The sequence below is a fragment of the Poecilia mexicana genome, unplaced genomic scaffold (genome assembly GCF_051168715.1).
Source record: "Poecilia mexicana isolate PSO_F unplaced genomic scaffold, ASM5116871v1 scaffold_11, whole genome shotgun sequence".
NCBI classification, from domain to species: domain Eukaryota; kingdom Metazoa; phylum Chordata; class Actinopteri; order Cyprinodontiformes; family Poeciliidae; genus Poecilia; species Poecilia mexicana.
In genome coordinates, this window is record NW_028263380.1 from 24,416,223 (window position 1) to 24,431,168 (window position 14,946).

The 14,946-nt window shown below is 37.6% G+C and overlaps 2 protein-coding genes across 3 annotated transcripts; one reads left to right on the top strand and one right to left on the bottom strand.

Annotated features, from left to right (window-relative positions):
- Positions 1–1,622: 1,622 nt before the first annotated feature.
- On the bottom strand, positions 1,623–7,421 carry slc39a7 (solute carrier family 39 member 7). Of its 2 annotated transcripts, XM_088010452.1 has the most exons (9): positions 7,256–7,421; positions 6,515–6,678; positions 5,785–6,230; positions 5,256–5,424; positions 4,919–4,999; positions 4,690–4,818; positions 4,236–4,349; positions 3,117–3,313; positions 1,623–2,452 (listed from the first exon to the last, which is right to left on the bottom strand). In XM_088010452.1, the coding sequence occupies exons 2-9, from the start codon at positions 6,606–6,608 to the stop codon at positions 2,198–2,200; spliced, it is 1,485 nt and encodes a 494-aa protein (XP_087866578.1). In that variant the 5' UTR covers positions 6,609–6,678; positions 7,256–7,421; the 3' UTR covers positions 1,623–2,197. The 2 variants fall into 2 exon arrangements, with proteins under 2 accessions (XP_087866578.1, XP_014845375.2); XM_014989889.2 differs by lacking the exon at positions 6,515–6,678 and having other exon boundaries at positions 7,256–7,418.
- Positions 7,422–8,904: 1,483 nt separating this feature from the next.
- LOC106911451 (major histocompatibility complex class I-related protein 1-like) lies at positions 8,905–14,183 on the top strand. The gene is made up of 6 exons (XM_088010456.1): positions 8,905–9,032; positions 9,656–9,922; positions 11,121–11,399; positions 11,503–11,805; positions 12,339–12,443; positions 12,553–14,183. The coding sequence occupies exons 1-6, from the start codon at positions 8,987–8,989 to the stop codon at positions 12,597–12,599; spliced, it is 1,047 nt and encodes a 348-aa protein (XP_087866582.1). The 5' UTR covers positions 8,905–8,986; the 3' UTR covers positions 12,600–14,183.
- The last annotated feature ends 763 nt before the right edge of the window (positions 14,184–14,946 follow it).

The window sequence follows — 14,946 nt, forward strand, 5'->3', positions numbered from 1 at the left end:
AAGGAAATGCATCAAGTCACTGGATCGCAGCATTTACTTTTTCTGGACCAGCAAGTTGTGACAGTAGACAGTATCTCATGTTGTTGACTTTACAGCAATCCCTCAAACCTAGCATGCAAAATGCATGTAGCGACAGTGGAGATGAAAAACTCCCTTTAACAAGAAGAAACCTCCAGCAGAACCTGCTTCAGTTTGATGGGCCATCTGCCATGAATGACTGGGGGTTTGAGAAGACAGAGCAGGTATACAAAAAAGAAGCAGAACTGATGTAGAAGTACCTTCTAAGTCAAAGAAAAATAAGTTAATCGGAGAACATTTAGTTATCGGCAAAATTATCTCAGCCAATTCCCTCCTCCACGAAGAGGCAAATAGAATGCCAGACCAGGTGTAGCTTCTATGGAGAGAAAAACAACCGAGAAAACAAAAAGTTCACAATTGAAATAGCAGCAAATATTGCAAATTGGAGGAGTAAGAGAGAAAAACTGTTCAGTTTGCCCAAGGCTGTAGCAGCATGACTACAAAGAAGACTCAGGATAACCTAAAATCACAGAATGGGGCATGAGAGAAGTTTAACCAGGAAGAACTGACGTTCTGAACCGACTTTCTGGACTGACTTTCACCAAAACAGTGATGACATAATAATATCCATGGATATTCATTCTCCAAGTTCTCTTTTCACCGGAAAAGAAAATAAAACAAGAGGAAATGGGTCACTATTATTGTCATGAGTAGGGGAATTATGTCAGAGTATTACTGAAATGTGAGGTCCTGAGGAGGAGGAGCCACTTCTGGAGGAGCTCCACACCTTCACAAAAACTTTTTATAATCCGTTTCTCTCCCCTGGATTTTAGGCGTGGCAGACTGTAAAACTGAAAGAAACATAAGAGGAACGGCAGGTTTTGATTTTCCTCCTGAAATTTTATCCTCTTTCACTTCCTTTTGTGAATGTATAAAACCTGATCATCATTGTACATTACTGGTATGGGAATACAAGAATTTCCTGGAGAAGGCATCCTTTCTATAGGAATGCCTTGCAGCATTCCTGGCTTTCCTGGAGAAGGAATGCCTTCTCCAGGATTCTGGATATAAACATTTATATCCAGAATCCATAAATGTTCATTTAAAATCACCCATCTTTGTTTATTAGTTCACATTTCAAATACTGTGTTTAAAATGTTATGGACTAATCTCTTAACTTAAATTTGTCAGACTGAACATTTTTGGGTTCAAAAGGAAATCTATACTACTGTATACTGTATTTTGGATCCAGTTTCTTCAGTGATGCGTTCTTTCACTCTGTAACTGAGGTGATGAGGTTCACACATGTTCTTCCAAATGCTGCAGCTGCTGTGGACAAAGATGAGAAACTTGTTGCTGCCTAGAGTTTTGTTTCTCTATAACGTAACAGGGATTACTGCCGTGCATGAAAATGGGTTAACGCTTTGCATTCTGGGATTCAGAGTTCTTACTAGTTATTTTTTGTTCCTCCAATGGTTTGGCCAGTTAGATCATGGATAGATTTGATCCTCATTAAACAGGTTCTAAATACTTTTGTGCCATCACATAAATTCTCTTAAATGATATACAATTTATTTTAATATTTATTGAGAATCAGATGATACTTAGAAAATAATGAGTCTTTATTTGGGGACATTCAGCAAAATTCATCTCAGGAAAACAAGGTACTGAAAAACATTTCTTCAAGCTAATTAAATCAAATGTAAAATGTGATGCAGTTTGACCACATCAACAAAAGCAACATCATCATTTTGCATGGAATGTAAAAAAAGCTAACATTCGGTATCCAACAATAGGACTTCATAGTTGCAGGTCACCGTAGAACAAACATTCTTCTCTTGTATTGAGGAGCTGCTCTGCGTTTTATGCAGCAGTCACACTGAAAGTTGGATGGTTGTTTTAACATAAGTGGCAGGTGAATTTACAGACTATACTACTGCAGAACTCCTTATCCTGATATCAGTTTTTATCCACTAATCTCTTTCCATACCTCTTTTTTTCTTCCAGAAAACATTGACCCTTCTGGTTAAAAAACAAAAACAACATAAATTCAATTTGATAAGAAAAAAAAGCAATAAAAACAAAAATTCATTTAAATGTATTTTTCCCTGTCAGTGTCTCCGTTCTTTCTCTTGTGCTGTAAAAGTTTCTGTCCGCTCCAAAAAAAACAAAAAGCGCTTCATTCGTACTCTGCGATCAGCACCATCATGCCGACTCCAAACAGCAGCGCCAGAATCTCCATCAGAGACTGGCCGAAACTGGAGCGGCCCGCCAGCAGCTCGGGGAGCACGGTCACCGTGGCGATGTAAACAAACCCGCCAGCTGTGAAGGGTAAGATCCAAGCGGTCGCCGTGGCGCCCACACCTTCAGCCAGCAGGGAGCAAGTCGTCCCGGCCAGAGCTCCCACTGCGGTCAGCAGCTGCAGACACATCGCCTGACAGAGGAACAACAGAAACTCAGCTTCATTATCACCTACACACACCTCCTCATTTTAAAGAAATGCTAAAATTATAATTCAATATTATTAGTACATGTGTTTTAAATGATTGGGGGACTATTTGGAAATGTGGGTTGATTACCACCTTTACCAATTCCTAGTTGTTACATAATTAAGCTACTTCCATTATCATAAACATACTTCACCATTTTATACCTTCATACTCAAATATTGTGTAACTTTCTGTTTGGACACAGAAATCTTTATATTTTAACTAAAACTGGAACAATAAACTTCACTAATTCTTATCTCAAATTTAATCCCACTGTAATGCCTAAATGGAAGCAGAAAACTTTGGATTAACTTAGAAAAGGCACAAAAACTTTGAACCAGGAATTGTAACTTGAAATTCTGGTTACACAATAAGGGCACATAAATCGTTCCAGAGAGAATCTGCTGAGTTTGACATCTAAGACAAATAGAGGCATCTGTTCTGCAGAAGCAAATAATACAATACATATTCAAACCTGCTCCATTTTAGAAAATTATCCTGTTTTTACACTAATGAAGTTTGTGTCAAATTCTACATTTTTAGGAAAATACAACCAATCTGAAACGGCATCTTTAGAAAAAAGGACAAAATAATGTACAATTTAAGTACCTTCTTTTTAGTGCAGCCAGACTGGACAAGAATGGCAAAATCCCCAATCTCATGTGGGACCTCATGAAGCAGGATTGTCAGGGTGGTGACAGCGCCAACAGCTGGACTGACCAGGAATGACGCTCCGATTGCCAGGCCATCGGTGAAGTTATGTGTGAAGTCAGCAGCTAGGTTCAGATAACCAGACACCTTGATTTCTGTTTCCATGGAGAAAAAGAAACTGTTTTTACCAAGTAATGATGTTTAATGACAGCATATATATATGACCATGAAACGTTATCAATCGTGACTGTACGTTTTTCAGGTATGTTCAACACCTGAAAAATTGAAAAATTGAAAAATTACATGAATTCAAGCAACACTAGCTCAAGTTTAGATTTTTTTCCAAAACAGAAATGGCATTTTTATGTACATCAAATAAGAATATGTATAATAATAATTCTGCTTAACCACATGTGGTCTGTCAGTTCAAATTCTAAAATTATTTTTACATGCAACTTTTATTTTTACTGAGTAAGATTTAGTTTACCAAACCAAAAAGAAAAAAAGAGGATGGAGAAAATAAACAATTGATGAACCACATAATATTTTCTTTAAATAATTGTTTTCTTATGAAGTTGTTCCATTTGTAGGGAAGTAACCCAGATTTAGACACACCTCCTACTGATGTGTTTTAATGTTCTTAAAGGAACAGTTAACAAGCCAACTTTTAAATGTGTGCACTTTTCCAAAGAACCATTTTTTTTTTTTTTAATTGATCCATTATTGTTGCTTTTACTGTAATTAGAGTTGTGGGAATATTCAAGTCAATCCTTTGGATGTTTGTAAAAAAAAAATAAAATGTATTTTTATTTTGTTGCTCTTGGGCCAGTATGAGATTATCATTGCATAGCAGCTTAAAAAACTTCTACACCTAAAGTGAGCTTGTTTTTCATGAGAAAAAACATTTTTGGTCATCTTTGACTATAAAAATGTTTTGTGCTGAGAAATGATCATGCTTCCTGAAAGTGTGTCACATTTTAAAGAGGAAAACTGTAAAGCACCTCCTATGTTAAGTCCCGAGGGAACGAGAGAGGGGAGAAAGGCAGCGGGAAACATCCAGGAAATTAGATTACTCGCCTGTGCCCTTCTTCTCCTTAGGCTCTGCCGCCTTCGCACCTTTGTTTGGTTTCTTCTCTTTTGTCTTCTTTTCCTTCTCCTCTTCTCCATCACTGTCCTTTTCTTTGGCAGCAGCTGAAAGTTGGACATCCAGGAAATGTATAATTTACCTCACAAAGGTAAGAATCAATTATCCTAAAGGACGTATTCCAGCCCAGGATGACATCTAGTGGTCAAATATTGGAAGATGATGTAAATACATTTGCCATCCACTAAAAGTGTCCAGACTTGAAGACTGTTTTTATCAGTGCCTTATTGTTCATAGCTGTATACACTATAATGCATTTGATTAAATAAGTATTTTCTTTAAATTCACACAGTGGACCAGAAACCATCAGCAGCAAAAACACATTTGAAAATATTTCTAAATATTAATCTTAAGAAAAAAAATTCTGTTCATAAATTTCTCTCCCACCATGAGAGTGACTGTGGGAGTGTCCGTGTCCTCCCTTCAGCAGACGCACAAATTTTTCAACAACCAGGAAGGCGATGATTCCCCCGAGAACCCACAGACCAACAGACATCATGTGACCGTGGGCGGCTCCTGTGTTGGAAAAGTTTCAGTTTACAGGTGGAAAATATTGATACGGAATATCGCTGACTTTACTGCATAGCAGCTGAGTGAAAAGAGCTTCCAGGAATACCATGGGAGTGACCGTGGTCATGTGACTCTTCGCTTGCATGAGCGTGTTCCTCATCTTCCTCTCCATGATGGGAATGAGGATCTATGCAGAATACAATGACATAAGGAAACAGGAATTACATTTAAAAAGTCAAACTGCAAAGTCTGCAGCTCTGATCTGTAAAATAAAGCAATTTAGAAACAGAACATAAAGACTGATTGAAATAGCAAAATATAGACTTTCTTTTTTTTACTCTTATGTAAAACTTTCAGTATGATTTCATGTGGTGGAAATGTAAACAATTCTGAATAAAACTTTACATTTCTATAAGCTATGAAACAAACAAAAGAGAACCTACCGAGAGCGTGTGGTATGAGGTGCAGGAAGGCATCACCCAGGAGTCCACCAGACGCAAAGCTCAGCAGCACCTTCAGCAGGTTCTGGTGCTGGTCGCTGTTGGACTGGACTGGGATCAGAAACAGGATGAGGAAAGGAGCCGCGCTGATCAGCAGGGTGGCTCCGATTGCCTGCAGACAATGAAAATCAACTCAATGGCAGACGTTCCTCAGAAATGTTACATGATGGGGAAGTGGCCGAGTTTGTAAAGGTAGAATTGATCATGATCAAAGACAGTGATCAATACATGTAGCTTAGTGGTGAGATTGTTTTTAGCCAGAAAAAATTAGATTTTAGATTATTTCAATACATAAAAATGTGATATCAATCCCCAAACAAATCCCCAAGAAGTCAACGTGACAACTTCTACCTTTTCAAACAAATAAAGATTTTCCATCTTTGTTACTATTATAGCAAGATGTTTACTATGTTGCTATATTTATAAAAATTTTACCTTTTACAATTATAGCAACACATTCCTCTGAGCGTACCTGAGTCCAGAGCTCCACTAAGTCACGCTTCTCTCCATCTGCTTCTCTCTTTGCTCTCTCTGATCCATGTGCGTGTCCGTGATCATGAGAATGTGCGTGTCCGTGATCATGAGAATGTGCGTGTCCGTGATCATGGGAGTGTGCATGTCCATGATCATGGGAGTGTGCGTGTCCATGTCCGTGATCGTGTCCGTGATGGTGATGCTCCTCTTCGTGCTGAGGCAGGTTGGCCTCAGCGCTCCACTTGCTCGCTCCGTGGAACATTTTCACCTGAGCGCCGTGGGAGTGTCCATCATCCTCACCGTGGGAGTGGCCGTGGTGATGGTGAGTGTGCCCGTGGTCACCATGGGAATGGCTGTGAGCAGTGGCCGATTGAGAGGTTAACAGCAGTGCAGCAGAAGCAGCCAGTGTCAGTGTCAGCAGACGTAAGCAGCCCATATTAGACCCTATGAGAAAGAGAAATGAGAAAAAAAAAAAAAACTGAAAACTTTTCTGTTTTTTGTTGACAACTGTTATGCTTATGTTGTGTTAATAAATTCAATATAAGCAAAAGAAAAATGTAAACAAGACAAATTATAATTTTGAATATCAGACTATAGGAGTAAATCACAGTGTTTTGCATAAGGAACTGCGTAGACACAGATCAGTCAGGAGAGAAACAATATTCTGTGATGTCTGTGACCTTCTGGCCCAAAGCAAAAATAGTGGAAGAGTGACATGAGGAGAATACCACAGTCTTTGTGGTCATGATTTGGCCGTTCAACTCCCCGGATCTCAATCAAACTGAGCATATGTGAACCAAGTCGGATCCGCCAGCCTCCCATCTTACAGGACTCGGATCTTCTACTCCAATCAACGACAAGATCTAGTAGCCTCCATGTCTGGACAGCACAGCTTGGTTTTAGTAGCAGAGAGAGAGATACAAATAAGTAAGACGGGTATACATGACTATCTGGTTGGAGTGCATGAAATACTGTAACATCCCTCTTCTTTACATTTTGTTGAATCATCAACACTGAAATCTTCTCTTCTTTCGACGAGAAACTATTAGCCTTAAACCAAAAACTACATACCTTATTTTGATTTGTCTACAGCTTTCAGAGATCTTTAATATAGCTTTTCTCCTTATAACGAAACCAGCTGATAAATTAAGTCTATATAAAATCTTTACGATAATTCAAACACTGACGGTAGCCTGGTGTCTGATGTAGTAATTTCTGTGATTGTTTATTTGTTGTGGGACTAAAGATACTCTTTTTAATTCCCTTAGAAAAGAACCACCTATCATCTAACAGAAAACAGTAAAATCCGACCACCAAACAATCACCACCGGTTTCTGCAAGCTGTTTACAGAGCCTGCAGCAGAGCTAGCTAGGAAGCTAATAAATAGTGAATGTGCTAGCTTGATGCAGCAACCTGAGCATCGCTACAAAGTGCGGAATACAATGAAAAACAATCAGTGCAGTCTCACCAAATAGTGTTCAATATCTCGGCTCGTTTTGCTACTAAATAACTTTTTGTCCTGAGAGGTAAACGTGCTGATAGTTCCGTCTGCGTTGATGCTGCTTGTCAGACGTGGCATTTGCACAACTAAACTCCTCAAAATCTCGCGGGGACACGTTTCATTCCAAGCATGTTTACATCTCTATTCGTTGCACACCAGAGATTAAATATATGTATGACTAAGAATAGAAAATAACTTCACAGGAATTGACACACGTGAAACTTTAAAGTATACTTATGCAACACCTTACCTGTAATTTGAAGAACACAAAGAAAAGATAATGAGGATACGAAATATCGCGAGATGAACATCAGGAGCATCCTGAAGGACAGGATGGAGTTCCGTCGTTTAGCAGCCGCTGGATAAGCGTTTGCAGAATACAGCAGAGCATTTTTGATAATCAGCTGAATGTTGGAAAATTTATCAAATGTTTAATGTGAGTAAAAAGGTCATTCAAATTAACGGCCTCGTTCAGTTCATCCATGTTTTTGTCTTTTCTCAAGACATGCATTTTGCACAGATCATATTTCAAGTTCATTTGCGCCCTAATTTTGGCAAATGAAGAGCAAATGTTTTCAAATCTGCATGATTTCTTGTCCATGGTGAGAGGAATACACCCAGTTAAAGACTTGGTAAATTAATTTGTTGCCATGGAGGTGGGACACATTATTTCAAACAGGTGAATTTTGTTCCCCCCAGGTAACTTTGGTAAATAAAGGGAAATGTTCCCAAATCTATTGTATTTGTTGACCATGCTGAGAGGAATAAATACAATTAAAGTACATTAATTTGTCCTCATGTTATGGAGGGGGGATATATTCAAACAGCTGATAACTTTAGCAAGTAAAGTAAATGTTTTCAAATTCTCATGGACTGTGTGTGATGGTTCGATTGAGCGACCTAAATCTCAAAATGATTAGTTAATCCCCGTCCCAGGGTGTCTAAAAGTATTGGGTTTGTTAGAGATTTTTTGATTACTTTAGATTATTAGTCAGTCTAATATTAATCAGTAGTGATGTGATGTGCTAAAACTTTTTGATTGCTGTGTTGAATATCTGTGTTCCTGAGAACTGATCGTTCCCTCCACCCTTGGAAGACATCGCTCTCAAGGGAAAGGGCTTGATGACCTGTGTGTTAGATAGAGCTTGCCATCTGTTTTTGTTTATTTTTTCTGGCTTTTGTTTTCCCAAATAAAAGGCCTGCTCTAGCAGAGAGAGGGCAGAACGCTCTGTGAACGGCTTGGTGGAGCAGTTTGCCGAGTCTTCTCCTTTTGCAAAAGTTTGGCCATAAAATTCTCTTACGCTGTCTGTGGTTCTTTTATGTAGGTTCAGAAAAATACCTTTCAGGGTTTTTTTTTCCTCTTTTGAAAAGAGAGGAATAAGTCATAAATCTCAGAATAATACAGAAATATTTGAAAGTATTTAACATAGTAGAACTTTAAATAAATAATAAATAAACTTAGGAGTAGATCGACCTTCACCAAAGTGTCTGTCCAAAATGCAACAAGGTGCAAAGGGTCAGTCCCACTTGAAGATAACCTCTTTTATTGCCCCTAAGTCCTCACCTTTGTGCTTACATTCCGCATTTGATGTGACAACGTCAGTGGAAGTGGACACGCCCCTTTCCGGCAGGTTGTTTTGGCTCCTTTATGTTTATACAGCTGATTCTACCTCTGAAGAGCTCGAACAAATCGCAATCATGAACTGCTTTGGTCTACTGTTGCTCTTTCACGTTGCCTCTTCGGGTAAGACAATGTCGCATGTGTCGTTTTCCGTGACAGCGCAATATCCTGATAGTTTCATTTTTAAGTCAAAGGTTGGCCTGGCCTGCGTGGCGTTTGTTCATTCAACACTGAAACGCTGCAATTTTTATGTTATTTATAAAATCCCTCACACATCCGTTCATCATCAGCTACCGCTTGCATCTATAGCCACCTATTCGCAGACAAAAGTTTTTGTTTGTTTTGTTTTTTTGTCATATCATGTGTCCATTCTTTTATCACGCTATTACGTTTTGTAGTGGATATGAAAGTAAGATACTTCATGCCTTATATAGAAGACAGCATTCTGACCCCGAACAGGCTAATCTGGCTACCATTACATGTATATTAAACCAAAAGTATGTGTCCTAATAAGGGACACATACTTGTGTTTAAATGTTTAACGGTGGTTCTTTTCTAAAGGAATAAAAAAGACTATCTTTTGCCCCACAACAAGTAAATAATCACAACACAGATATTACTACATCAGATTGAAGTAGGCTACCACAGTGTTTAAATCAACATAACGATTTTAGCCTTTAAATGTAGTTTGTGAAATTCTTTGGGTAAAGAATAGTTACTTTTTTAATGATATACATTTTTTTCAGTGAAACATTCCCTCAGATATTTTCTTACTGCTACCCATGGAGTTCATGACTTTCCAGAGTTTGTCGGCGCAGCAACAGTAGATGAAGTTCAGGTGGGATACTGTGACAGCAACATTAAGATAGCCAAGCCCAAACAAGACTGGATGATGAAACTGATCGAAAGGAATCCTGAGCACCTGGAGTGGTATTCTCAGAAGTGTCTTGGAAGTCAGCATGTCTTCAGGGCAAACATTGACATTTTGAAGCAACGCCTAAACCTCACCAAAGGTAATCTGCTCTATAGTTTTAACTACTTTTTGCCACCTTCTTGATAATGTTTAGGTGTTGTCATATATTTAGATTGGTTAAATTAAATGTAATTTTAAAGTGAAAAAATCTGTGGACTCTATGTATATTTACCCACCATGCAAATTTTGTGGTAGAGTCTGTCCTTCAATCCTGGCAGATGGATGAAGGATGTAGAAAAGCTGTGCCTCCCACCAGTTTCTATTAACTAGCTCAAAAATTAAAACCTCAAATGTGACTCAAATACTAATAGAAATTACATAAAAGCACAATAAAATAAAAAAGTTTTCCTGTGATCCCCTAATCTGTCGTATTTGTATTTTGCAAGTGTCTTCAGTCTTGAATTGATTTCAGTCTTTTCAAGACTAGACTCTGAATCTAACTATAGATCCTGAATATATAGTTTTAGATTTTAATTTAACTTTTTAAATACATGATTCCAAGAAGATTTTTTGAGGCAATTTAACTCACATGTTACTCCACTTCAATAAAAAAGTCTACTTTTCTCACATGCTTTCTAGGCAATTTTATAAAGTAGCAGCTCTGCCTGAAGTAACATGCCTTTAGCAAACTTTCCTCTTTGCGTTTTTCTTTTAAAGCAGTTGTAAAATAAAAGTATCTGGAGAATCTTGAATTTCTATTATTGCTCTTATTTGCATTTCCATTCTGTTTTAAAACAATACCAACAACACTACTGGACCTACTCTATGTGCTGCCAGCATATCCAGTCTGTTTTTTCCCATTGTTGTAACATAAACCTTAGAGCAAGCAAACAGAAAGTCAATGTCTCCCATGACATTGACTTTAGGCTGTAAAGCAATGCAGTGTCATTTGACTGTGGAGTTTTGTTTTGGCCTTTTTGTGCATGTCTTCATCAAAGGAATAATTTCCTGTGCTTTCATTTTACTTTGTAGTTCATTGCAAATTTATGCTTTAATCCATATGTTCTTCTCCTAATTTTAGCTTAATTTGTTCATGTCATTTCTTGCTAAATTCAGTCTAATTTGATCAATTTGGTTTCCCTTAAAAATGTTCAATGTAATTTCGGTGACATGCTAAAGCTACAGTCAGTCTCACAAGTTCAGGTATCTTTCATTATTTTTACATAGGTACATAAAGATCCCTTTATGTTGATAAAATGTGTTCTTCTATTTGTATTGAATTTTTCTCTCTCTTTAAGGTCCCCACATTTTACAGAGAATGAATGGCTGTGAGTGGGATGATGAGACTGGAGAGGTTATAGGGTTTAATCAGTATGGTTATAATGGTGAAGACTTCTTAGCCCTGGACTTGAAGACACTGACATGGACTGCTCCAAAATCACAAGCTGTGCTCACAAAACTCATATGGGATGGTGAGAAAGCTAGATTAGAACATAATAAAAACTATTACATCTACAAATGTCCTGACTGGTTGAAAAATTATATTCGCCATGGAAAGAGCTTTCTGCAGCGGACAGGTACGTTTATTCAGTTTATACAGTTGTTAATTTATAGCTGTGAAGCCCACATTTGCAGATATTATATGGATATATTTTATTTATGAGTATTTTCTTCCTGCAGAAAACCCCTCCATATCTCTGCTCCAGAGAACCCCCTCCTCTGTGGTCAGCTGCCACGCTACAGGTTTCTTCCCTGGCAGAGCTGAAATGTTCTGGACTAAAGACGGAGAAGAAATTCATGAGGATGTGGAGAAAGGAGAGATCCTCTTCAACAATGATGGGACCTTCCAGATGAGTGTTGAATTCAATGTTTCATCAGTCCCACCTGATGGCTGGAGGAGATACGACTGTGTGTTTCAATTTTCTGGTGTTGGAGACAACATAAAAACCACTCTGGATAAATCTGTCATCTATACAAACTGGGGTAAGACACACCGCTGTGATGGTACCACTTCTTTAGGACAGCAAACTGAGATTTTTGAGCAACATGTGTTTCCCTCAAAAACATATTTGTTCTGGGTACTTCCACATATAAACATGACACTTTATAATCTTTTCTGCACAAACATGGCTAAATAAGAAAAGGGATCCCTATGTTGCATGCAGCTATGTATTACATGTCTTCATGGGCTCTTTAGAAAAATTAAAGCCAAAGACACATTGGAAAGAATAGTAAATGGCAACTATAATTGAGAGATTGCCCCTTTTCTGCCAATGTTGTGCAAATTTATTTAAAGGTATACATAACAAGAGATGTGTCTTTTTTAGATAAAATTTCCATAATTATATTGCAGCTTAGAGACAGTATTTTCTTTCACTCAGAAATTTAAAAGCAATATGTTTCTTTAATGTGGGCAATTTTGCATTAAACTCAAATTTTGTAACGCAACATCCAGTCATAAAGAAGACATTTTAGTTCTGCACTGCTTAATTTTGTAAATGTTTGGCCCTCCTCAGCTTATCCTCCAGAGTTTCCAGTTGCTCCTGTTGCAGGCATTGCAGGAGGATTTCTTCTTCTTCTGGTGATTGCTGTAATTGTCCTCTGGCTGAAGAAACGTACTGGTGAGGAAAAATTGAATTTTACCAGTTGACAGAATTCAAAATTCATGTTTTAGATATTTTAACTGGTGAATCACTAATTATTTTATGGTACTTATTGTCTGCATTTCAGGCTTCCAGCTTGTTGATGGTAACTATTCACCATTTAAGAATATTTAACAAAGTCATCTGATACATTTTTTTTTTCTTTAATCAGTGAATGCCGTTATATCCACTGCAACAGACAAGACTTCATATTATAACAATTTGTCTTTACAGGAGAAGATTAAAGGATGAGGATTGACTTTGGGGAAAGTCAATAAATTGGCCCTTTCAGAAACATTTTTGACTTCACACATTCAATGGCTTCAGAGCCAAAGAAAGCTAATACTGGTACTGTGTCCAGCAATATACACAAACAAAGATGGCAAATATACTGGATTAGACATAAGTTTCACTTAGTGCAGCCATGTCTGGTCATCAGGGGCTGTGAATGAACATTTTCTGATGCAACAACCCAAACAGTTGTTTTGCTGACCTTGGAGCTTGACCAATTTTATATGTTATGCCGATACTTTGATGTGTGTATATCTGTCTTTTTAGCAAATTTTAGCTTTTTTATTGCGTGCGTATTGCACTGGCTGATGGCACTTTTAATCCCGCCCCTGTGACAATGACAGTAAAGTTTCTATTCTATTCTATCCTAGAATTGCTCTGTTGTAGATTGACCCTTTCACTTAGTGTCTAATTTCTCTGATTGTGGATAAAAGTGTAAGATAAGTTCAGGCCATTTTTTCATAAAAAGTATTTATATTAGCAGATTTTATGTGCGTAACATGTTATCTTAACTTCATATTAATTTATATCAGATAAATACATTGTTTTCACCTTCCACTGCATTTTTAAAAATAAATTCTTGACATAATGAATATCAGACAAACTTTTCATGCTTGTGAAAAAAGGAAACAGTCATATTAAGTTCCAAAACAGAACTGAATAACTCATTAGTAGGAAACAACTGTAAATGTCCTGGTACAAACACATGTAATATATATATTATTTAACAAAAGTTGTTGATTGCAAAAATTAGTCAGAATTTGGACAACTTTGAAGAAAAAAGGTGAAACAATTGTGTCAGAAGTAACAACAAAGGTTGTAAAACTTAAGAATATTTTGATTCTGCATAACTGAAACATAAAGATGCCACACATCAACACATTTTTTTAAATGTCTGAAATTAGAATATTACACTGTCTTTTGAAAACATGTTTTCAGTTTGTCCTAATGAACTACATAATGTGGCTTAAAACATTTTAAAATTAGCGTAATTTCAATTAAGCTGTTTATGCTGACCAGAATAAACAGCCACTTGTTCCAGCTCCTCCAGGGGAATCCCGTTCCCAGGCCAACTGAGAGACATAGTCCCTCCACCCGGAACACCTCACCAGGGAGGCGTCCAGGAGGCATCCTGACCAGATGCCCGAGCCTCAACTGGCTCCTCTTGATGTGAAGGAGCACCGGCTCTACTCTGAGTCCCTCCTGGATGGCCGAGCTTCTTACACCATCTCTAAGGGAGAGCCCATCCACCCTGCTCTCCCTCTCCCAGCTGGAACAAGTGGCTGGGGAGAGGGAAGTCTGGGTCTCCCTTCTAAAGCTGCTACCCTCGCGATTCGGGGGAGGGATGGATGGATGGATGGATGGATGGATGGTGACCAGCCAACAATTGAAACCACATAGAATAAAATGATTAGTAATTTTCTTGCAGTGCTGTCTGCTTATTTTCTTGTCATTGTACTTATATTTATAAAAACTTAAGATGAAAACTTCACACAGGAAGTTGAAAACATTTTGGGAACATGGAGATAGAAATTACTAATCCGACATGTCCAATTTTCTATATAGTCTGAGGAAGATATTTGTTTTTGACCTATTTCTACAATGCTATTTTTGTAATAAACTTTCTTTCTGTTTTTGTACAGTAGACACTTTAAAAAAAATAAAAATCATAATTATTTCTATTCTAAACTGAGGAGGAAAATAAAAATAAGAAAAGAAGGTCCGAGCAAACTGTTACAAATTCTTAACATAGTGTTTATTTGTTTTGTTTCTTGTTTGTTTGTTTCTTCAGATTAATGTTTAATAAATTGCATGTGCACTGTGCAGCTTCTGCAGTATCTGGGGCGAAATGCATAATTTGTAGATCGTTTTGACTTTTTAGTAAATGTATGCTTAAGCAACTTTCCACTAGAGGGAGACAAAGATCATACATGAAATCACCTATTTAGCTAACAGTTATTTCTAATAACTATTTAGCTAATTGTTATTAGAAATCACTGAAACATCGAAACATTCAGTTCTCTTAACTCTTGTGCGTGCGAGGACTGAGGCAACTGATAAAAGTGATATGGGTGTGGGGTCGATTGGACCCATTTGTAAACTCAAGGGTTAAAATGGCTTTAAAAACGTCAACGTAAAGCCACAATAAAATGATAATTTTGGTAATAGATTTGCAAAGATTTTTATGGTG

Bases quoted from the DNA above. Each gene is read 5' to 3' on its own strand.
- slc39a7 (XM_088010452.1), bottom strand. From the start codon at position 6,608: ATGGGAGGCTGGCGGATCCGACTTGGTTCACATATGCTCAGTTTGATT. The intron at 3,314-4,235 runs GCGAGTAATCTA...CCATGGAAACAG, and splicing joins TAAGGAGAAGAAGGGCACAG to AAATCAAGGTGTCTGGTTAT. The intron at 2,453-3,116 runs GTACTTAAATTG...TTCCTCTGTCAG, and splicing joins CTGGCTGCACTAAAAAGAAG to GCGATGTGTCTGCAGCTGCT.
- LOC106911451 (XM_088010456.1), top strand. From the start codon at position 8,987: ATGAACTGCTTTGGTCTACTGTTGCTCTTTCACGTTGCCTCTTCGG. The intron at 9,033-9,655 runs GTAAGACAATGT...CATTTTTTTCAG, and splicing joins CTTTCACGTTGCCTCTTCGG to TGAAACATTCCCTCAGATAT. The intron at 12,444-12,552 runs GTGAGGAAAAAT...TCTGCATTTCAG, and splicing joins CTGGCTGAAGAAACGTACTG to GCTTCCAGCTTGTTGATGGT.